General features: G+C 46.4%; 1 protein-coding gene across 2 annotated transcripts in view; it reads right to left on the bottom strand.

Annotated features, from left to right (window-relative positions):
- The window catches only part of MTMR7 (myotubularin related protein 7), a 372,736-nt gene that overhangs the window by 11,528 nt on the left and 344,155 nt on the right, over positions 1–17,053 (bottom strand). Inside the window, exon 14 of one of the 2 annotated variants that reach the window (XM_069200527.1) lies at positions 4,723–8,024. The exons of the other annotated variant lie outside the window; for it this stretch is intronic. Coding sequence (XP_069056628.1) covers positions 8,016–8,024 — 9 coding nt within the window. The 3' untranslated portion in view covers positions 4,723–8,015. Of the gene's footprint in view, positions 1–4,722; positions 8,025–17,053 lie in introns of those variants that run through there. 2 annotated transcript variants of the gene reach the window in all.

The following is a 17,053-nucleotide window of genomic DNA, read 5'->3' as shown; positions in this document are numbered from 1 at the left end:
GAGAGGCGGATTCTCTGAGTTCTACCGGAGAGGAAGGATGTGATCCAATCCATGGCCTAGTGGCGGATTCCGGTGTTGTGGAGGCGTGCACAGAGGGTGTGGTGACAGACGGTATCGAAGGCTGCCGAGAGGTCAAGAAGGATGAGAGCTGTGGTTTTACCTTTGTCGAGCATGATCCTGATGCCGTCGGTTGTGGCGATGAAAGCGGTCTCGGTGCTGTGGTTCTTACGGAAGCCGGATTGGGAGATGTCTAGCGTAATGTTGTCCTCCAGGAAGCGGGCTAGTTGGTTGTTGACTATCTTCTCAATGACCTTTACTGGTAAGGGAAGGAGGGAGATGGGCCGGTAGTTCTTGAGGTCTTCGGGGTCTGCCTTGGGTTTTTTGAGCAGGGCGTTGACTTCGGCTTGTTTCAAGATCCCCGGGAAGGTGGCGGTCTTGAAGGAGCTGTTGATGATAGCACGGAGTTGGGGGGCGATGATTTGGCTGGCTTTGTTGAAGACATAGTGAGGGCAAGGGTCGGCGGGTGATCCAGAGTGGACGGTTCTCATGGTCTTGGTGGTGTCCTCATCGCTGGTTTGGGTCCAGGTGCGGCTGGGTGCGCTGGGGTTAGTGGTGGCCACAGTGGTTGTGGGGATGGGGATGCAAAGCTGCCGTGGATGTCCGTGATCTTGTGGTGAAAAAAGGTGGCGAGGGAGTCGCAGAGGTCTTGCGAGGGGGGGGGGCGATAGAGCAACACTTGGGGTTGGCGAGTTCTTTGATGATGCTGAAGAGCTCTTTGCTATTGTGCGCATTGTTGTCGATTTAGTCTTTGTAGAATGATCTTTTGGTAGTCCGGATGAGCTGGTGATGCTTGCGGATGGCTGTCTTGACGGCGGCATGGTTGTTCTCTGTTTGATCGTGGCACCATATCTTCTCAATTTTCCGGCACTCCCGCTTGGAGGCCTGAAGGTCTACGGTGAACCAGAGTGCTTTCGTGCTGGTGCGGTTGTTGGGTGGTTTCCTAAGTGGGGCAAGGGTGTTGGCGCAGTCGTCTAACCACTGTTTGAGGTTGAGGGTGGCAGTGTTGGGGTCGCTGGTGCTGGGTGGCGGGGAATGGGCGAGGGTGGAAATCAGCTGGTCTTCCGAGATCTTTTTCCAGCTACGGCGGGGGATCTGTTGCGAGTGGTGGTGGCCGGTGGGTTTCTGGAAGGTGAAATTGACACAGTGGTGGTCGGTCCAGTGGAGTTCGGTGGTATGGGTGAAGGTTATGTGGCTGCTGGCAGAGAAGATGGGGTTGAGTGTGTGGCCGGCTGAGTGGGTGGGCGTCGTGACGAGTTGTTTGAGACCAAGGTTGGCGAGGTTGTCGATCAGGGCTGAAAATCCAGGTCATCGAGGAGCATGTAGTCCGTAGAGGCGAGGGCGTGGGTGCTGATTGTGTCGGCGATGGTGTGGCAGAACTGTGGTCGGGCAACTGGGGGTTTGTAGACAAGGGTTCCTCTGAGAGTGGTGTTGGCGTTGACGTGAATCTGGTAGTGTAAGTGTTCAGCGGCATCAATGTTGCCATTGGTGTTGGTTGAGATCCTGATGGTGCTCCTGTGGATTATGGCAATTCCTCCTCCCGGTTTGTTGGTGCGGTCTCTGCGGGTAATCTTATAGCCTTCAGGGATGGGTATGGCGATGTAGGCTTCCGAGGAGGAGGTTCATCCAGTTTTTGGTGAGGAAGGTGATGTCTGGGGAGGATGAGGTGAGTAGGTCGCAGAATTTGACGGCATGCTTCTGGACGGAGCGGGTGTTGAGGAGGATGCAGCTGAAGTGGTTGTGGGTGGAGCTGCTGTGGTGCTTGGTGGCTTGGGTGCAGGTGAAGCTGCACATCCAGCAGGAGAAGGGTCCATATGTGTGCCTCGGGGTGGCTTGGACGCAGGTGGTGGGGCGGCCAGGGTTGAGGGTGTGGAGTTCCTTGGCGTTGTAGTGACGTCTGGCGGTGTGGGGAGCACGTGGGCCAGGGGGTCTGGCGCTGGGCGCAGTCCAGGTGTGGACTGATGCAGAAGGGCTTGCCTCTGTGCGGCCGCATTAAGAAGGGGAGGTGGGAGGGAGGAGCAGCTGGGAGGCGGGAGCGGTGGGCAAATGGGGGCGTGAGAGGGGCAGGCCGCAGGAGACGCAGAGGCGGGAAAGGAGAGAGCGGCTAAAACCTGCGAATATGCGAAGGCAAGGGGAAAGAGACAAAAAGCAGTAAAAAGGCAAAAAAAACACAAGGAAAGAAGGCAGAAAACAAAAGGCACAAGGCAAAAAGGCACAAAAGGAAATACAATAACAGGACAGACACACAATACTTATGGCAGCCACTAGACACCAGGGATGAGGCCAGGCGGGTGCCTGCGGGTGGTGGACGGCCTCGAACTCACAGCAGCAGCGAGGGCGGGGTTGGGGGCACGGAGGTAGTCAGGAGGTGCTGCGCAGCATGAAGAGTAAAACCCAACCTAAAATCAGGTCAGGGGTCACTCTGTGCACTGCGCAGTGGCTGCCATTAAGAAGGGGAGGTGGGAGGAAGGAGGAGTTGGGAGGTGGGAGGCAGCAGCGGTGGGCAAATGGGGGCACAAGAGGGGTGGGGCCGCAGGGGACCCATCGGCGGGAAAGGAGAGAGAGCGGCTGAAAGCCGCGAACAAGCGAAGGCAAGGGAAAAGAGGCAAAAAACTGTAAAAAGGCAAAAAAACACGAGGAAAGAAGGCAGAAAGCAAAAGGCACAAGGCAAAAAGGCACAAAAGGAAATACAATAACAGGACAGACACACAATACTTACGGCAACCACTAGACACCAGGGATGAGGCGCAGGCGGGTGCCTGCGGGTGGTGGAGGGCCTCAAACTCACAGCAGCAGCAAGGGCAGGGTTGGGGCACGGAGGCAGTCAGGAGGAGCTGCGCGGCGTGAAGAGTGAAACCCGACCTTAAATCAGGTCAGGGGTCACTCATTTCAGTTTCTCCCTGTGTACAGGTCTCTTTTTACTCAAATACTGGAGTGCTGTTTACAAACACTATGGGTAAACTGAGCTATAATACACACCTGTTTGATGGAGGCCCCAGGATACTCAATTCAATCCATAGATTTTTTTTTGTCTTGTACTATAGCAGCCTGTACTAGGAGTGCTCGGTAGGTACGCGTGAACAGCCAGTGCTATAATTTAAAATCTTCCTAAAACTCATGGGGGACAATCACTTTTGGAAATTGTTTTTTTTAATTCTAGAGATCACTGTTCCTGTTAAGACTGATCCATATGCCTTCCGCTGCTTGACTGAGGAGAAGAATGTGCCTTGGGGGAATCAAGCAGAGCTTAATCGGAAATGCCGTATAGATGGTAAAGGTCATACATCCAATCAGGTCGCAAAGATTAAAACGAAGCTCATCTCGGGCTACCCGATAAAGAAATATTCAGTGAAGACTCTCTTGCTGCAGAAGCAGAGATAGAATTCAGAGTCTTTTTGGTTCAGCACAATCTGCTGATCATTTGCGTAGCCTTATAAACAGATGTTTCACAGACTCAAACATTTTGCAGGTTTTAGCTTGATGACTGACTTCATTGCTAATATTATGGTCTCAGTCTTTAGACAGTGTGTTGATAGCAGCAATGATCAAGGTACTGAAAAGGTTATTCCCATAACTGTACGTATTTTTTATTAGAAGCAAGGCTTGGTATGCTGCACATTTCTTCACAGGTTTAAGCAATGAAAATACAGTTGAAAGTATATTCACTGTGATATCTGATGTTATAGAAAATCATTCTATGCTATGAGAAAAATCTATTAGCTTTGGTGTAGATAGTTTGTCAAGGAATGTGGAAAGACATAACCCCATCAAAACTAGAGTACTGTATCTGAATCCTAATGTCTATTTCATGGCTTGTCCATGCCACATGGCCCACAATGCCGCATGCTGCTTCTGCTTTCCGTTCCAGCTGCACATAATTAGATATAAAATATGTAGATATAAAAAGTCTACTTCTGATTTGACTAGTCTTTAAAACGTAAGAACATGTATGACTGAAATCTTCTGCCTATGTTTTGAAGCTGTGCTACCTACTTTTGCTATTTATGTTTGCTGCAAAGGGAGGACTCAGTAATTCACCTTCAGTATGATGCCATGATTGACCTTAACATTGTGCTCTTGAGTACAGCGTTTCATTTTAATGTCATAGCATCATTCAGGAGGACAAGAGAAATCCAGATGCCAGTTTACCTGCTCTTACATCAGAAGAATGCCAGATGCCATATTAAATTATGTATGTAAGTTTCATTGTGCGTGGAAAATGGAGGAACATACTTGAAAGTTAGGGGAGACTGATCCAGGAATCCAGAAACCTTTCTATGAAGCAGTTTGCAGATTTCATAAGACTGGAGTAAAGTATGCTTTAAAGGTCCTTCCAGTCCATGACAACATGATCAAGTATGCAAGGGTCTTTAACTCTTTTGAGAAACTAAAAATTTTGCGTAAACTATGACTTTAGCGTAGTTCTACAAGGTTTGCTCTCCCACCCACGGGTGACACAAGTGAACTTGTTTCAATGCACCAATGCTGAATGTGCAAGACAGGTGACCGTAGCTCTGCAGAAATCCACCCAGTATATAGTTGAAGTAGAGTTATTGCTTTTGGGCTACTATCAGTCTCTGAAAAAGTTTTAGGGGAATCATGGTAACAGAAACAAACCTATTTCGTTATTCACAATACCACACAAACTGGACTAAGAAGAAAAGACACGGTAAATAAAAAGCATTTATTACAACAGAAATATCCTTTTCTCGGTGTATCTAACACAATTACTCAGGATTATCATGAAAATAGCAGTAAGGCATAAGTACCAAGAATGAACATTTCTAGCATGGTTAGAATGACATCTATAAACTAATACCTTAAAACTTACTTCTACGCACTACACTAAGAGAGCATGGAAACTGCAGCAACTTGTAGTCTAGAGTTTCTTAAGTAGAAGGGATGCACTGCATATCTTGTTGTCAGCAAGAGCTTTTGTTATCAGCGGAGGCTGAAAGCAGTGTTCCCTGCGAAGGGCAAATGTTCTGCATTGCAGCCTTTCTCTAGGGCTTGTCTTTAAATGCAGCAGGCGAGATGTAGTATCTTTGAAATGTGCTAACAGTAGGTGAGAGCACCTCTGGCAGAATCTTGTGAAATTATATTGACAAAGGACATAACCTGACAAGTCGTCAAGATTTGGGATATAATGGCTGCCACTTATCAGCTAGAATGTCTGACTAAGATTATGGGGGTCATTCTAACCCTGGCGGTCACCGACCGCCAGGGCCAACGACCGCGGAAGCACCGCCAACAGGCTGGCGGTGCTTCCTGGGCCATTCCGACCGCGGCGGTAAAGCCACGGTCAGAAAAGGGCAACCGGCGGTTTCCCGCCGGTTTACCCCTGGCCCAGGGAATCCTCCATGGCGGCGCTGGGGATTCCGACCCCCTTCCCGCCATCCTGTTCCTAGCGGTTTTTACCGCCAGGAACAGGGTGGCGGGAACGTGTGTCGTGGGGCCCCTGCACTGCCCATGCCACTGGCATGGGCAGTGCAGGGGCCCCCTAACAGGGCCCCATAAAGATTTTCAGTGTCTGCTTTGCAGACACTGAAAATCGCGACGGGTGCCACTGCACCCGTCGCACCCCTACAACTCCGCCGGCTCCATTCGGAGCCGGTTTCATTGTTGAGAGGGGTTTCCCGCTGGGCCGGCGGGCGGCCTTCTGGCGGTCGCCCGCCGGCCCAGCGGGAAAGCCAGAATGGCCGCCGCGGTCTTTTGACTGCGGTGCGGTCATTCGGCGGTTCCCTCCAGGCAGGCGGCTCCCGCCACCCGCCGGGGTCAGAATGACCCCCTATGTGTTTCAAGGTGGGCATCCGAGAGGTTTCCTCATGAACATATAAGGAACAAGGACTTCAATTCAGACTACATTATTTTGGTTATATGTCTGTATTTGTTTTTATTTGACCTTGAAGTGGTGATAAATAGTCACTTCTCCCAGAATGATGTCACATCACTTGTTAAATACATGCCATTAAATGAATGACTTGACACTTTCACATTTCTTGAAAGATATAGGCAGATGGCATCTGCATGACAGTGATACTGCATTATTTAAAGAAAAATGGTGACTCCCTTTGCTTAAGATGGCAACTTCCATTACGTAAGGTGGCAGCTCTCATTTACCTAAAATGGATTTGGGGCCTTTTTAAAATGGAGTCAGACCTTAGAACTTTACCCCATCCTTGGCTTGTACATTTGAATGCAACATCATAGGCGCATATTCAACTTGTAGGGATTTAGCTAATGTGAATGGGAAAATCCATGCTCTTAAATTAATAGGATATACAACAGCTAAACCCTTCACCTAAGCACAGTACCAAGGATGTCATAGCCTAAAAAAATTGTTAATCTGACATATATGTATGTGAATACATAAAAAAGATTACATATATAATATGTGAATCATTGATACGTTAAAGCCTTGCATTTGTTTCAAACACTTCATGATTATGGGCCTGATGCATGATGCGATTTTGCGGTAGCAAAATGCGAATTGCGCCTTTTCCAACTTCAAAATGGCCTTTTCTAATGTACCATCCCTATTCTGCAAGCCGGCATGTAAATACTGACTTGCAAAACAGGGATTGCGACTCACAATTAGGAAAGGGCGTTCCAAGGGTGTCCCTGCCTAATTGCGAGTTGCAGTGGCATGTATGATTGTTTTGTTACAACAACTGCGTTTGCAAAACAATTGCAGTTACCATCAATTTTGTGAATGGAAGTGAAGATACTTTTTCAGAGCAGGTAGTGGTCTGAGGGACCACTGCCAACTCTGAAAAAATGAAAATAAAACTTTTCATTTTTTTGTTTGAAATGAATCCCATTTTTCTTTATGGAAACTGGCTGCATTAAAAAAAAATGCTTTATTTAAAAAGCAGTCACAGACATGGTGGTCTGCTGTCCCCATCAGGCCACCATTCCCTTGAGTGCGGGCATTCCCAATGGGGTAGCAAATTGCGACCTACCTCATGAATATTGATGAGGAAGGTCATTTGTGACCCCACTGGGAAATCCAAACAGTGAGGTTGACACTATTGTACATTCCAGATTGCGACTCGCAATTTGACTCACAAAAAATGCAAATTGTGAGTCGCAATCTGGAATGATCATACATCGGGCCATATATGTAAAAGGCAGTCTGTCTAAAGGATGTCTTAAAGAGAGATGCATGTGAGGGATTAAACATATCGGTGATAAAAATAGGCCAGATTAAGCATCTGGCATAAAAATAACAACAACAATTAAAAGAAGTTTTAGTCGAAAACTTTCACTTATTTCATAATTTATATTTGGTGTGGGATGAAGATATCGTTGGTCCACTTACAAGTTAATGTGATTGAGTTCATCCTTATCAAGGATATGTCAACATCTTCTGATTCACTCATAACATGTATGGTCCTTATAGAGTCCTGATAATGCATGCTCCATGCTGTGAGACTGCAAATTTGAAGTACCAGCAATTGGTTGCTCGTCTGAGGCACTTTGGAGTGAATGCAGTTTCTCTTTGGGAGCTTTGAAAAACAATAGTGAATCAAGCCATTCATCAAGATCTGCATCAAAAATTGCCACTGGTGATATTGCTCTGCCACAGGTTGCATCCTGTAGAAGAGACAGATACATAGTTTGGCATTGTCTCTGGTGCTCATGTAGCAGTTGAAGGAATGCTTTCACAGCAAGATAAGTCAATGGTGGTTGTTCCAGCTGTAAGTCCACGATGATTTCAATCAGACAGTTTGTGCACCAGAACACTGGTTTTACTTGTATAGCGTACATTTTGCTAAACAAGAGCCTCCAGTTCTCACCGAGTTCAGATAGCCAAGCATGTCCCTTATAACATCTTAGAGTCTCTCTGCATTTTTGTTCAGCTTGATACATTTGCTCCATGCTGTTGATTCCCTTGTCGAAACAGGAGAAAGATGATGTTGCCACAGCCGATTAGCAGTATGATGGTTGGAAATCATTCAAAAAGGCTAAAGAACAAAGAGTGGAAAAATGATGCTATCAGTCCAAATAGTGCCTTAAATCCAGTCACCAGACCAGATCCAATGTTCATAAAAAAAGATTCATAATGCCACTTGTCAGAAACAAATTAAATATAGTTTAGTTTGTAGGTTTCAGTCCCTGAAGTCAAAGGTACTTCTTTTTGTAATAAGACAGACCATAGTTTGTTTAGATTGTCAAAATGCATTGGTTTCATACCTATTTAAGGCCAAGGGATATTTCTAATTATAGTCTGAGGTGGCGGGTACAATGTACTCCACAACACTGTTTATTTCAGAGACCAGTGTCAGGTACGGCCAGCCTGGTTCCAGCTCACAGAAAGTAACCTTTATTTAAAAGTTCATGATGTGTGGGGATGGATGCAGTATGGGAAACAGATAAAACACAACTTATCCCTGTTATCAAGGTACTCCACATTACATCCAACGATACAGTATCACACAGAAAGGACTGTCCCAAGGGATTGTGCAATTTGCTAATGTACACAGGGTTGCCTTCCTTTTCATTTAAACAGATGTAGGAAAAATAAAATTGCCATGAATGTAACAATTGTGAATTGTGCATAGTTTCATGCCAGCCAATGGATTTATATTTCTGGCAGTTGTTAAAGTGGAACATAATGGGTAAAGAAATTATATTGTGTATTAAACAGATAATAGGTGCAGTGTCACTGGCTGCAAATGGTGCATCTTGCATTTATAGTACTATACTGATTGTCATTGTTTTCTGAGCAAGTGTCAAATTATGTGGTTCAAACATATTGTTTCATTGAGAGGCTTCCAAGGCACAAAACCAGATTTGAGTGTTTGGAACACCCAATTTAATTGTATAATTGCCCTGAAAGGGCCTAACCATATTGCAATAAACCCAGACCTGCTTTTATAAGGTCTAAGGCTAAGAAAAGTAGTTTCATGAGCACACTCTTGTAGAAAGTGTGAGCATTCCGTTGTCAATAACTTTCAAAGCTGTTTGCAGATTTTCTTCATCTATGTGTCTAATTCTTTCGGCAACTTCTTTCTCTGAATATTTATTTCATTCATTATAAATGGCATGCATTTCTGTCACCAGATATGTATGTATGTATAGTGTATTTATAAAGCGCGTTCCGGCCCAAGGGCATCGAAGCGCTGACTAAGGTGAGACTGTGCGATCTCTGCAAGAAAAAAGAATCAGGGTCCAGACTTATCGTGGGAAAAGCCAGGTCTTAACCTGTTTTCTAAAAGTGAGGTAGTTGTGCTCTCTCCTAAGTTCTAGAGGGAGTGAGTTCCAAATCTTTGCAGCCGCGATAATGAAGGCTTTGTCACTCCACTTTGCCTTCTTGGTGCGGGGGACTTGAATTTGATGGGTACTGGCAGAACGCAACAGTCTTTCAGGTCTGTACCACTGTAATTTGGACGTCAAATACTTAGGTCCGATCCCATGATTGGCTTTGTGGGTAATACAAAGAGTTCTAAAAGAGATCCGTTGAGCTACCGGGAGCCAGTGTAGACGTTTAAGGCTATCCTTGGCAGAAGCCGATCGTGGATGGTTCAGTAACATTCTGGCAGCTGTGTTCTGCATCAGCTGCAGTTTATTAAGAGATCCTTTGTCCAGGTGGAGCAAAAGGGCGTTACCGTAATCCAGGACAAGGGCCAAAGTAGCTGTAATTCTCCATTGTTTTAGAATATAGGGAAAACTTTTCTTCAATTTCTTCAAAATCCACATGCATGTTTTAACGGTCTGATTGACCTGGGGTTTGAAAGATAAATGGTCGTCAAAAAGTAGTCCTAAATTCCTTGAGGTGGAACCCGGAGTAGAGGGGTGCCACACTCTTTAGGCCACCAGCTAGGAGACCACTGTTCCCTGCTAATACCAAAGCAGAGAATCTCAGATTTTCCACAGTTCAGTTTTAGCCAGTTGGCCTTCATCCAGCTATTTACAGCTAACATACAGGCGTTAAAACGAGCCGCAACTTCCTCCACGTCTTTATTGATAAGAATGATAAGTTGAGTATCATCTGCGTAGGAGGTAGGAATGAAGCCAAAAGAGCGTATTAATTCTGCCAGCGGGGCAACATAAACATTAAATAGAGTAGGGCTGAGTGATGAGCCCTGCGGAACCCCACACGGCAAAAGATAAGCAGGGGATCTGAAGTCTCCACTGCTTACCGTAGACCACCTATTGGTTAGAAAGGATTCAAGAAGCTTAATTGCTTGATCCCTGACACCAATATGATATAGTTGTTCTAACAGAATATGGGGTGCGATGGTATCAAATGCTGCTGACAGGTCCAGCAAAACCAGAAAGACACCCTGGCCCTCATCTACCAGTCTGCGAATAGTATCTGATGAAGAAATGAGAGCAGATTCAGTACTGTGGGATTTCCGGAATCCATGCTGAGAGACATCTAAGCCCCCTGAATCTAGCAAGAAATTGACCAGTTCTTTATTAATATATTTTACAAAAATTTTGGCCAGAGAAGGAAGCAAAGCTATGGGGCGTAAATTAGTTAGGTCATCATTCTTTCCAGTTTCCTTCTTTTTTAGGGGGATAATGATAGTCTCTTTCCATGCATTTGGGTATATGCTGGTAGTGAGAACCTCCTGAAAGATGGGGACTAACGCCGATGCCACCAGCTCAGGGACCAACTGAAGAATGGCAGGGATCTAACGGGGAGCCTGATTTACATTCGTGGAGTAACTCACTTATTGCATCATGAGATGGAGTTTTGAACTTTGAAAGTAGTTGAGTGTTATCGGGGATGGCAGTGAGTGAAGCAGAGGGAAACATCGACGTAGCATCCATAGGGAGAGAGTTCCCCTGAGCCTTGCCCGAAATGAAGCTAGAGTGAATGCTTAAAATGTTACTTAAACTTTTTTTAGCTATTTTGTTGCAGAAGTCCTGAGAGTTCTCCAACTCAGGCGTACCAAGGGAAGTGGTAAGGGTGTTAATAACTTTGACACTACACAAAGGGAGAGTATGAGGGAGCGGGAAGGACACACACCGTACTCGACTCCCAAACACAATACTAAATCACAAAAGAGAGTACGGGGTTCTTGTAACTATAAGTAGATCGATAGTGTGCCAGTTGCGACACTAGACCAATCCTATACCTCGACTAAAGGTAAATTGTGGATGGATTGTGGGGTGGTATGAGGTCTGTAGAGGGGGATTTCCTTTACGGACTAGGTGGTCTCACACACTATATAGTGTCATGCTTCATCATATGACCACCTAGCCCCACCCAGGTAGGACAATACCACCTGGGCGGACTCGACCTCACTGTTAAAAGAACAGGAGGGAGTGCGTAAATTAATTTGATTTCTGGAAAAAGGGGATCCAGCTATGCTATGGAGATAAAAACACCTACTCAGATACCCAGGTGGGTTTAATAGAAGGTTCTGTGTGGTGTGATTAAAAGAAATGGGGGACCAGTGTGAGAACAATGACTCACAAGGTCACCTATCTAAAAGTAGCCACCGACATGTTTCTGCCCTTATAATTGAGCTATGGAGGGTCTCTGGGCATTCATCGGGGCGTTGGATCCCTGTTGCATATGCTTCTTAAGCGCTGCAGAAATAATCACAATAGAAAAAGGGGTGAGGAAGGGCCTACCTTAACCAAGGAAATACCTGGGGAGGACCTACAATAAATAGAATAATAAAAAAAACAGACCAAAATTGACGGTGAGAAGGTAATCCCCAGCAAACCACAACACACGTGACAAATTTCATGCAGAACACAGGAGTACTGGTTGCAATTAAAAATAACAGTTGCATCAATGCTAGCTATGCAAGGCGAACGATAAGTAAGGGCAGACAATTCCTTACCCTAACACTCGAGGCTAGTAGCCTCTGGTATCCTGGAGAGGGAGCGTCCCCTTATAGTCAGACTCTAGGGTTAGGAGGAAAAGAGCAGAGGGGAAGAACAAAGATGAAAAAATAGAGAGAGGGTGTAGTCAAGAAATAGATGGTAGAAGCCAAGAACGTGGTGAAAACAATAGAAATCTGAGAAGGAGGTCACTGGAGAGGGGAAAGAAAGGGGAGGAAAAAAGGACAAAACGGGGGAGGGGCAGAGGGGGAGGGTGGAAAACAAAGAAAAAAGAAAAAAGAAGAAGAAGAAAGAAAAGAAGAAAGAACACAAGAGAAAAGGGAAGGGGGAACAGAACCTGAGAAAGAGAAGGAAAGAAAGAGAAAAAGAAAAAAGAAAGACATGTGGAAAGTTGAAACAGGAGAGAGGAGGGAGAAAGGAGGTTTCTTATCTGTGTCTCCAGCGTTGGCCGACTCACTGCATCAAAGGTGGGCGCTCTCTGTGCACCTATACCGACCTCTCCTTCAGGACCGCTTGGGTGAAGTGGCCTGGTTGTCGGTAGCTGATATAGTGGTCTAAATAGGGTAGAATGAGCTACAGCTGCTGGCAATCACTGTTGCGGCCCGGGGGCCGGAAGTCATGCGAGCTGCCTTCGTTTCTGTAGGCCAAAGAGTACAACGGCCAACCCCGGACGTGTCGGGGGCCGGAAGTGGCCTATGGCGAAGGGGGCGCCCCTGGGTGACGCTGCCCTCACATATTGATCCGTCGGGGATCACCAGAGCCGCCGTGTTCGGCGGCCGTGGCTCAGGGAGATCCCTTGCTTGGGCGGATACGCCCACCTGCGAGTGTTGTCGGGAAACAGTATTTCGATTTTGCTCATATTGTGGAATACTTTGTTGGATGACTCAGTCAGCCCATTGATCTTAAGGGATACTGATTTCTCGAAGGCCAGTACCTCTGGGGGCATTTGCCCTGCTGGGGGGCAAAAGGTGGACTTCGGGCGTAGTCCTGTATTCTGTACGGGAGTATCAAATTCTTTCCCGAGGAAAAAGGTTTTTAGGCGGATCTTACGAAACAGACCTGCCAGTTCTGTTCTGGTTCTGAATAGGAGAAATCAGTATCCCTTAAGATCAATCCAACAAAGTATTCCACAATATGAGCAAAATCGAAATAGAGTCACTGAAGAGCCTGACAGCCGATCCTAATATTATTATCAAACCAGCAGACAAAGGCGGGGCCACAGTGATTCTCCCACAAAAAATGTATAGAGACGAGTGTGAGCGACTTCTGGGGAACACCAGACACTACAAGCGTCTGGCACGTGATCCTACAACTGATGTCCAAGAAGAAATCACCTTCCTAGTGTCAAAAGGGAAGGAAAACAATTGGATCACAGATCATGAGGCATCATATCTGATACAGACCAACCCAAAAATCCTGTACTTCTATATTCTACCAAAAGTACATAAAGAGAAGATCCCTCCCCCCGGAAGGCCCATAGTTTCCGGGATAGGCTCAGTACTAGAGCCCTTGTCAAAATTTGTGGATTTCTTCCTACAACCGTTAGTTAAAAGAATCCCGACCTATCTTAAGGACACCACCCATGTCCTCCTTTTACTGGAATCTATAGCCTTTGACAAATATAAGGAACTTCTAATTACTCTTGATGTGGAATCACTTTACACAAACATCCCGCAAGAGGCTACCCTGGAAGTGATAAGCAACCTGCTGGACATACATATGGGTGAATCCCAAACCCCTCCTGGGTTTATACTGGACTTAGCACACTTCGCTCTCACCAGAAACTACTTCAAGTTTGAAGATAGTTTCTTTTTGCAGACACAAGGCACATCGATGGGTAGCACATTTGCCCCAAGTCTAGCGTGTCTATACGTTGACCACTTTGAAAGACATACGGTCTTGCATGAGGACAATCCCTACCGAGATCAGATAAAACTCTGGAAGCGATACATCGATGATGTATTGCTAATATGGACTGGTAGTAAAGAAGAGGCCCAGGCATTCGCTGTTTGGCTCAACGGGGCTAACCCATTTCTAACCTTTACAATGAACATAGGTGAAAACAAGCTACCTTTCCTCGATCTACTCATCTATGAACATGACGGCGGGTTAGCCACTGAAGTTTACTATAAACCAACAGACTGCAACAATTTGTTACAATACCAGAGTTTCCACCCACGAGCTCTAAGAGATAACCTCCCGGTTGGGCAGTTCCTACGGTTAAGACGAAACTGCTCATCCATCACCGATTACCGCAAACATGCAGACAAACTAACTACCAAGCTACACACCAAGGATTATCCCCCACATTTGGTTAATAGGGCACGAAAAAGGGCACGCAACAATAACAGAGACCAGCTGCTACAGCCCCGAGCACAGAAACCAAGCCTGGACAAGATCGTATGTGTCACCACTTTCAATCCCCTATCCAATGAAATCCAGAAGATTATAAGAGAGAATTGGAAAATTTTGACATCAGGTGGTTTACCCTTTGAACCACCATTACACGGGTATAAGAGAGCAATCAATATACGGGACATGGTGGTCCACACAAGACCAAAGGAGAAGCAACGTCCCACACAGACTACACTTTGGCAAATGGCCCCCGCAGGTCATCACCCATGCGGCAATTGCAGCGTTTGCCCTTTTACCCACAGATCTGCCACCATCGATCTTGACCTTAAAACCCCATGGGTGCAAAAATCACTTACAAATTGTAACAGCAAAAACGTAGTTTACTTAATCAAATGTCCTTGCCTACTTAAATATGTGGGGATGACTACGAGGAAGGTTAGCACCAGAATCTGTGAACATAGAAGCACGATTAGGTGCAAACGAGACGCAACGAAGCTCACTAGCCATTTCCTACAAAGAAACCACTCCCCAGATGACATGTCTTGGACGGTCCTGGAACATTTCTCTCCTTCGACCCCTAACATGTCAGAAAAACTATTTAGGGTGGAACAACGCTGGATTTGGAGATTGCACACCGACACGGTTGGATTAAATGACGAGATACCTTGGTTCTCTCTTCATAATTAGAACCCTCTAAATTCCCCCTTTTTTCCCCTCTCTGGCCTTTCCCCTTTTGTTCCCCCTCCACACTGACTAGCTTTTGCCTTCCCTTTGTCGCTCTGTTCTTCTTTCGCTTCCTTTTCTTACTTTTCTCACTTTCCTTTACATTTTTCTTTTTCTCTTTCCTGCCACTAATTTCCCTTCTCTCACACCTCCTTACCCCTTCTTCTCCTGATGTCCCCCTACTCCTCGACCCTTGGCTTCCCCTTGGACCCCCTTCCCCCTTCCCTTCACCCTTCTTTCCCTCTCGTCCTCCCCTCTCTTTTTTCTGTTTCTTTCCCCTTTGTCCTCTCCCCCCCTCACTCCATCTCTATCCCTTATCCCCCCCCCTCCTCTCCATCTGCTTTCCCTCTCTCTCCCTCCTTTCCCCCCTCTTTTATCTGTCTCCCCTTCTGTTTCATCTCTCCTTGTCTCTTGCTTATCCCCTTGTATTTTCCCCTTTTTTGTTTTGTCTTTTGTGTTTTGTTTTTTGTTTTTTCAACCCCTTCCCCCTCTCTCTCCCCCCCTCCCTTTCCCTTCCCCTTTTTTTCCCCCCTATCCTTCCCTCCCCCCTCATCCCGCCCCGTACTCCCCGTTTCGACCAGACCGAACCAATGGCAGCCTCGCTCGCCGCTGGGAAACTACGTTTCCCAACGACTCGCGTGTAGGCAGCCCGGAGAGATGCCGGGAAACTACGTTTCCCGACAACACTCGCGGGTGGGCGTATCCGCCCAAGCAAGGGATCTCCCTGAGCCACGGTCGCCGAACACGGCAGCTCTGGTGATCCCCGACGGATCAATATGTGAGGGCAGCGTAACCCAGGGGCGCCCCCTTCGCCATAGGCCACTTCCGGCCCCCGACACGTCCGGGGTTGGCCGTTGTACTCTTTGGCCTACAGAAACGAAGGCAGCTCGCATGACTTCCGGCCCCCGGGCCTCAACGGTGATTGCCAGCAGCTGTAGCTCATTCTACCCTATTTAGACCACTATATCAGCTACCGACAACCAGGCCACTTCACCCAAGCGGTCCTGAAGGAGAGGTCGGTATAGGCGCAGAGAGAGCGCCCACCTTTGATGCAGTGAGTCGGCCAACGCTGGAGACACAGATAAGAAGCCTCCTTTCTCCCTCCTCTCTCCTGTTTCAACTTTCCACATGTCTTTCTTTTTTCTTTTTCTCTTTCTTTCCTTCTCTTTCTCAGGTTCTGTTCCCCATTCCCTTTTCTCTTGTGTTCTTTCTTCTTTTCTTTCTTCTTCTTCTTTTTCTTTGTTTTCCACCCTCCCCCTCTGCCCCTCCCCCGTTTTGTCCTTTTTTCCTCCCCTTTCTTTCCCCTCTCCAGTGACCTCCTTCTCAGATTTCTATTGTTTTCACCACGTTCTTGGCTTCTACCATCTATTTCTTGACTACACCCTCTCTCTATTTTTTCATCTTTGTTCTTCCCCTCTGCTCTTTTCCTCCTAATCCTAGCGTCTGACTATAAGGGGACGCTCCCTCTCCAGGATACCTGAGGCTACTAGCCTCGAGTGTTAGGGTAAGGAATTGTCTGCCCTTACTTATCGTTCGCCTTGCATAGCTAGCATTGATGCGACTGTTATTTTTAATTGCAACCAGTACTCCTGTGTTCTGCATGAAATTTGTCACGTGTGTTGTGGTTTGCTGTGGATTACCTTCTCACCGTCAATTTTGGTCTGTTTTTTTATTATTCTATTTATTGTTGGTCCTCCCCAGGTATTCCCTTGGTTAAGGTAGGCCCTTCCTCACCCCTTTTTCTATTGTGATTATTTCTGCAGCGCTTAAGAAGCATATGCAACAGGGATCCAACGCCCTGATGAATGCCCAGAGACCCTCCATAGCTCAATTATAAGGGCAGAAACATGTCGGCTACTTCTTTTAGATAGGTGACCTTGTGAGTCATTGTTCTCACACTGGTCCCCCATTTCTTTTAATCACACCACACAGAACCTTCTATTAAACCCACCTGGGTATCTGAGTAGGTGTTTTTATCTCCATAGCATAGCTGGATCCCCTTTTTCCAGAAATCAAATTAATTTACGCACTCCCTCCTGTTCTTTTAACAGTGAGGTCGAGTCCGCCCAGGTGTTAATAACTTTGAACAACTCTCTGGCGGAATTGTCCG

Source organism: Pleurodeles waltl, chromosome 1_2, assembly GCF_031143425.1.
Source record: "Pleurodeles waltl isolate 20211129_DDA chromosome 1_2, aPleWal1.hap1.20221129, whole genome shotgun sequence".
Lineage (NCBI taxonomy): Eukaryota > Metazoa > Chordata > Amphibia > Caudata > Salamandridae > Pleurodeles > Pleurodeles waltl.
The sequence above is the reverse complement of the archived record's forward strand: the minus strand, read 5'-3'. Positions and strand labels throughout refer to the sequence as shown.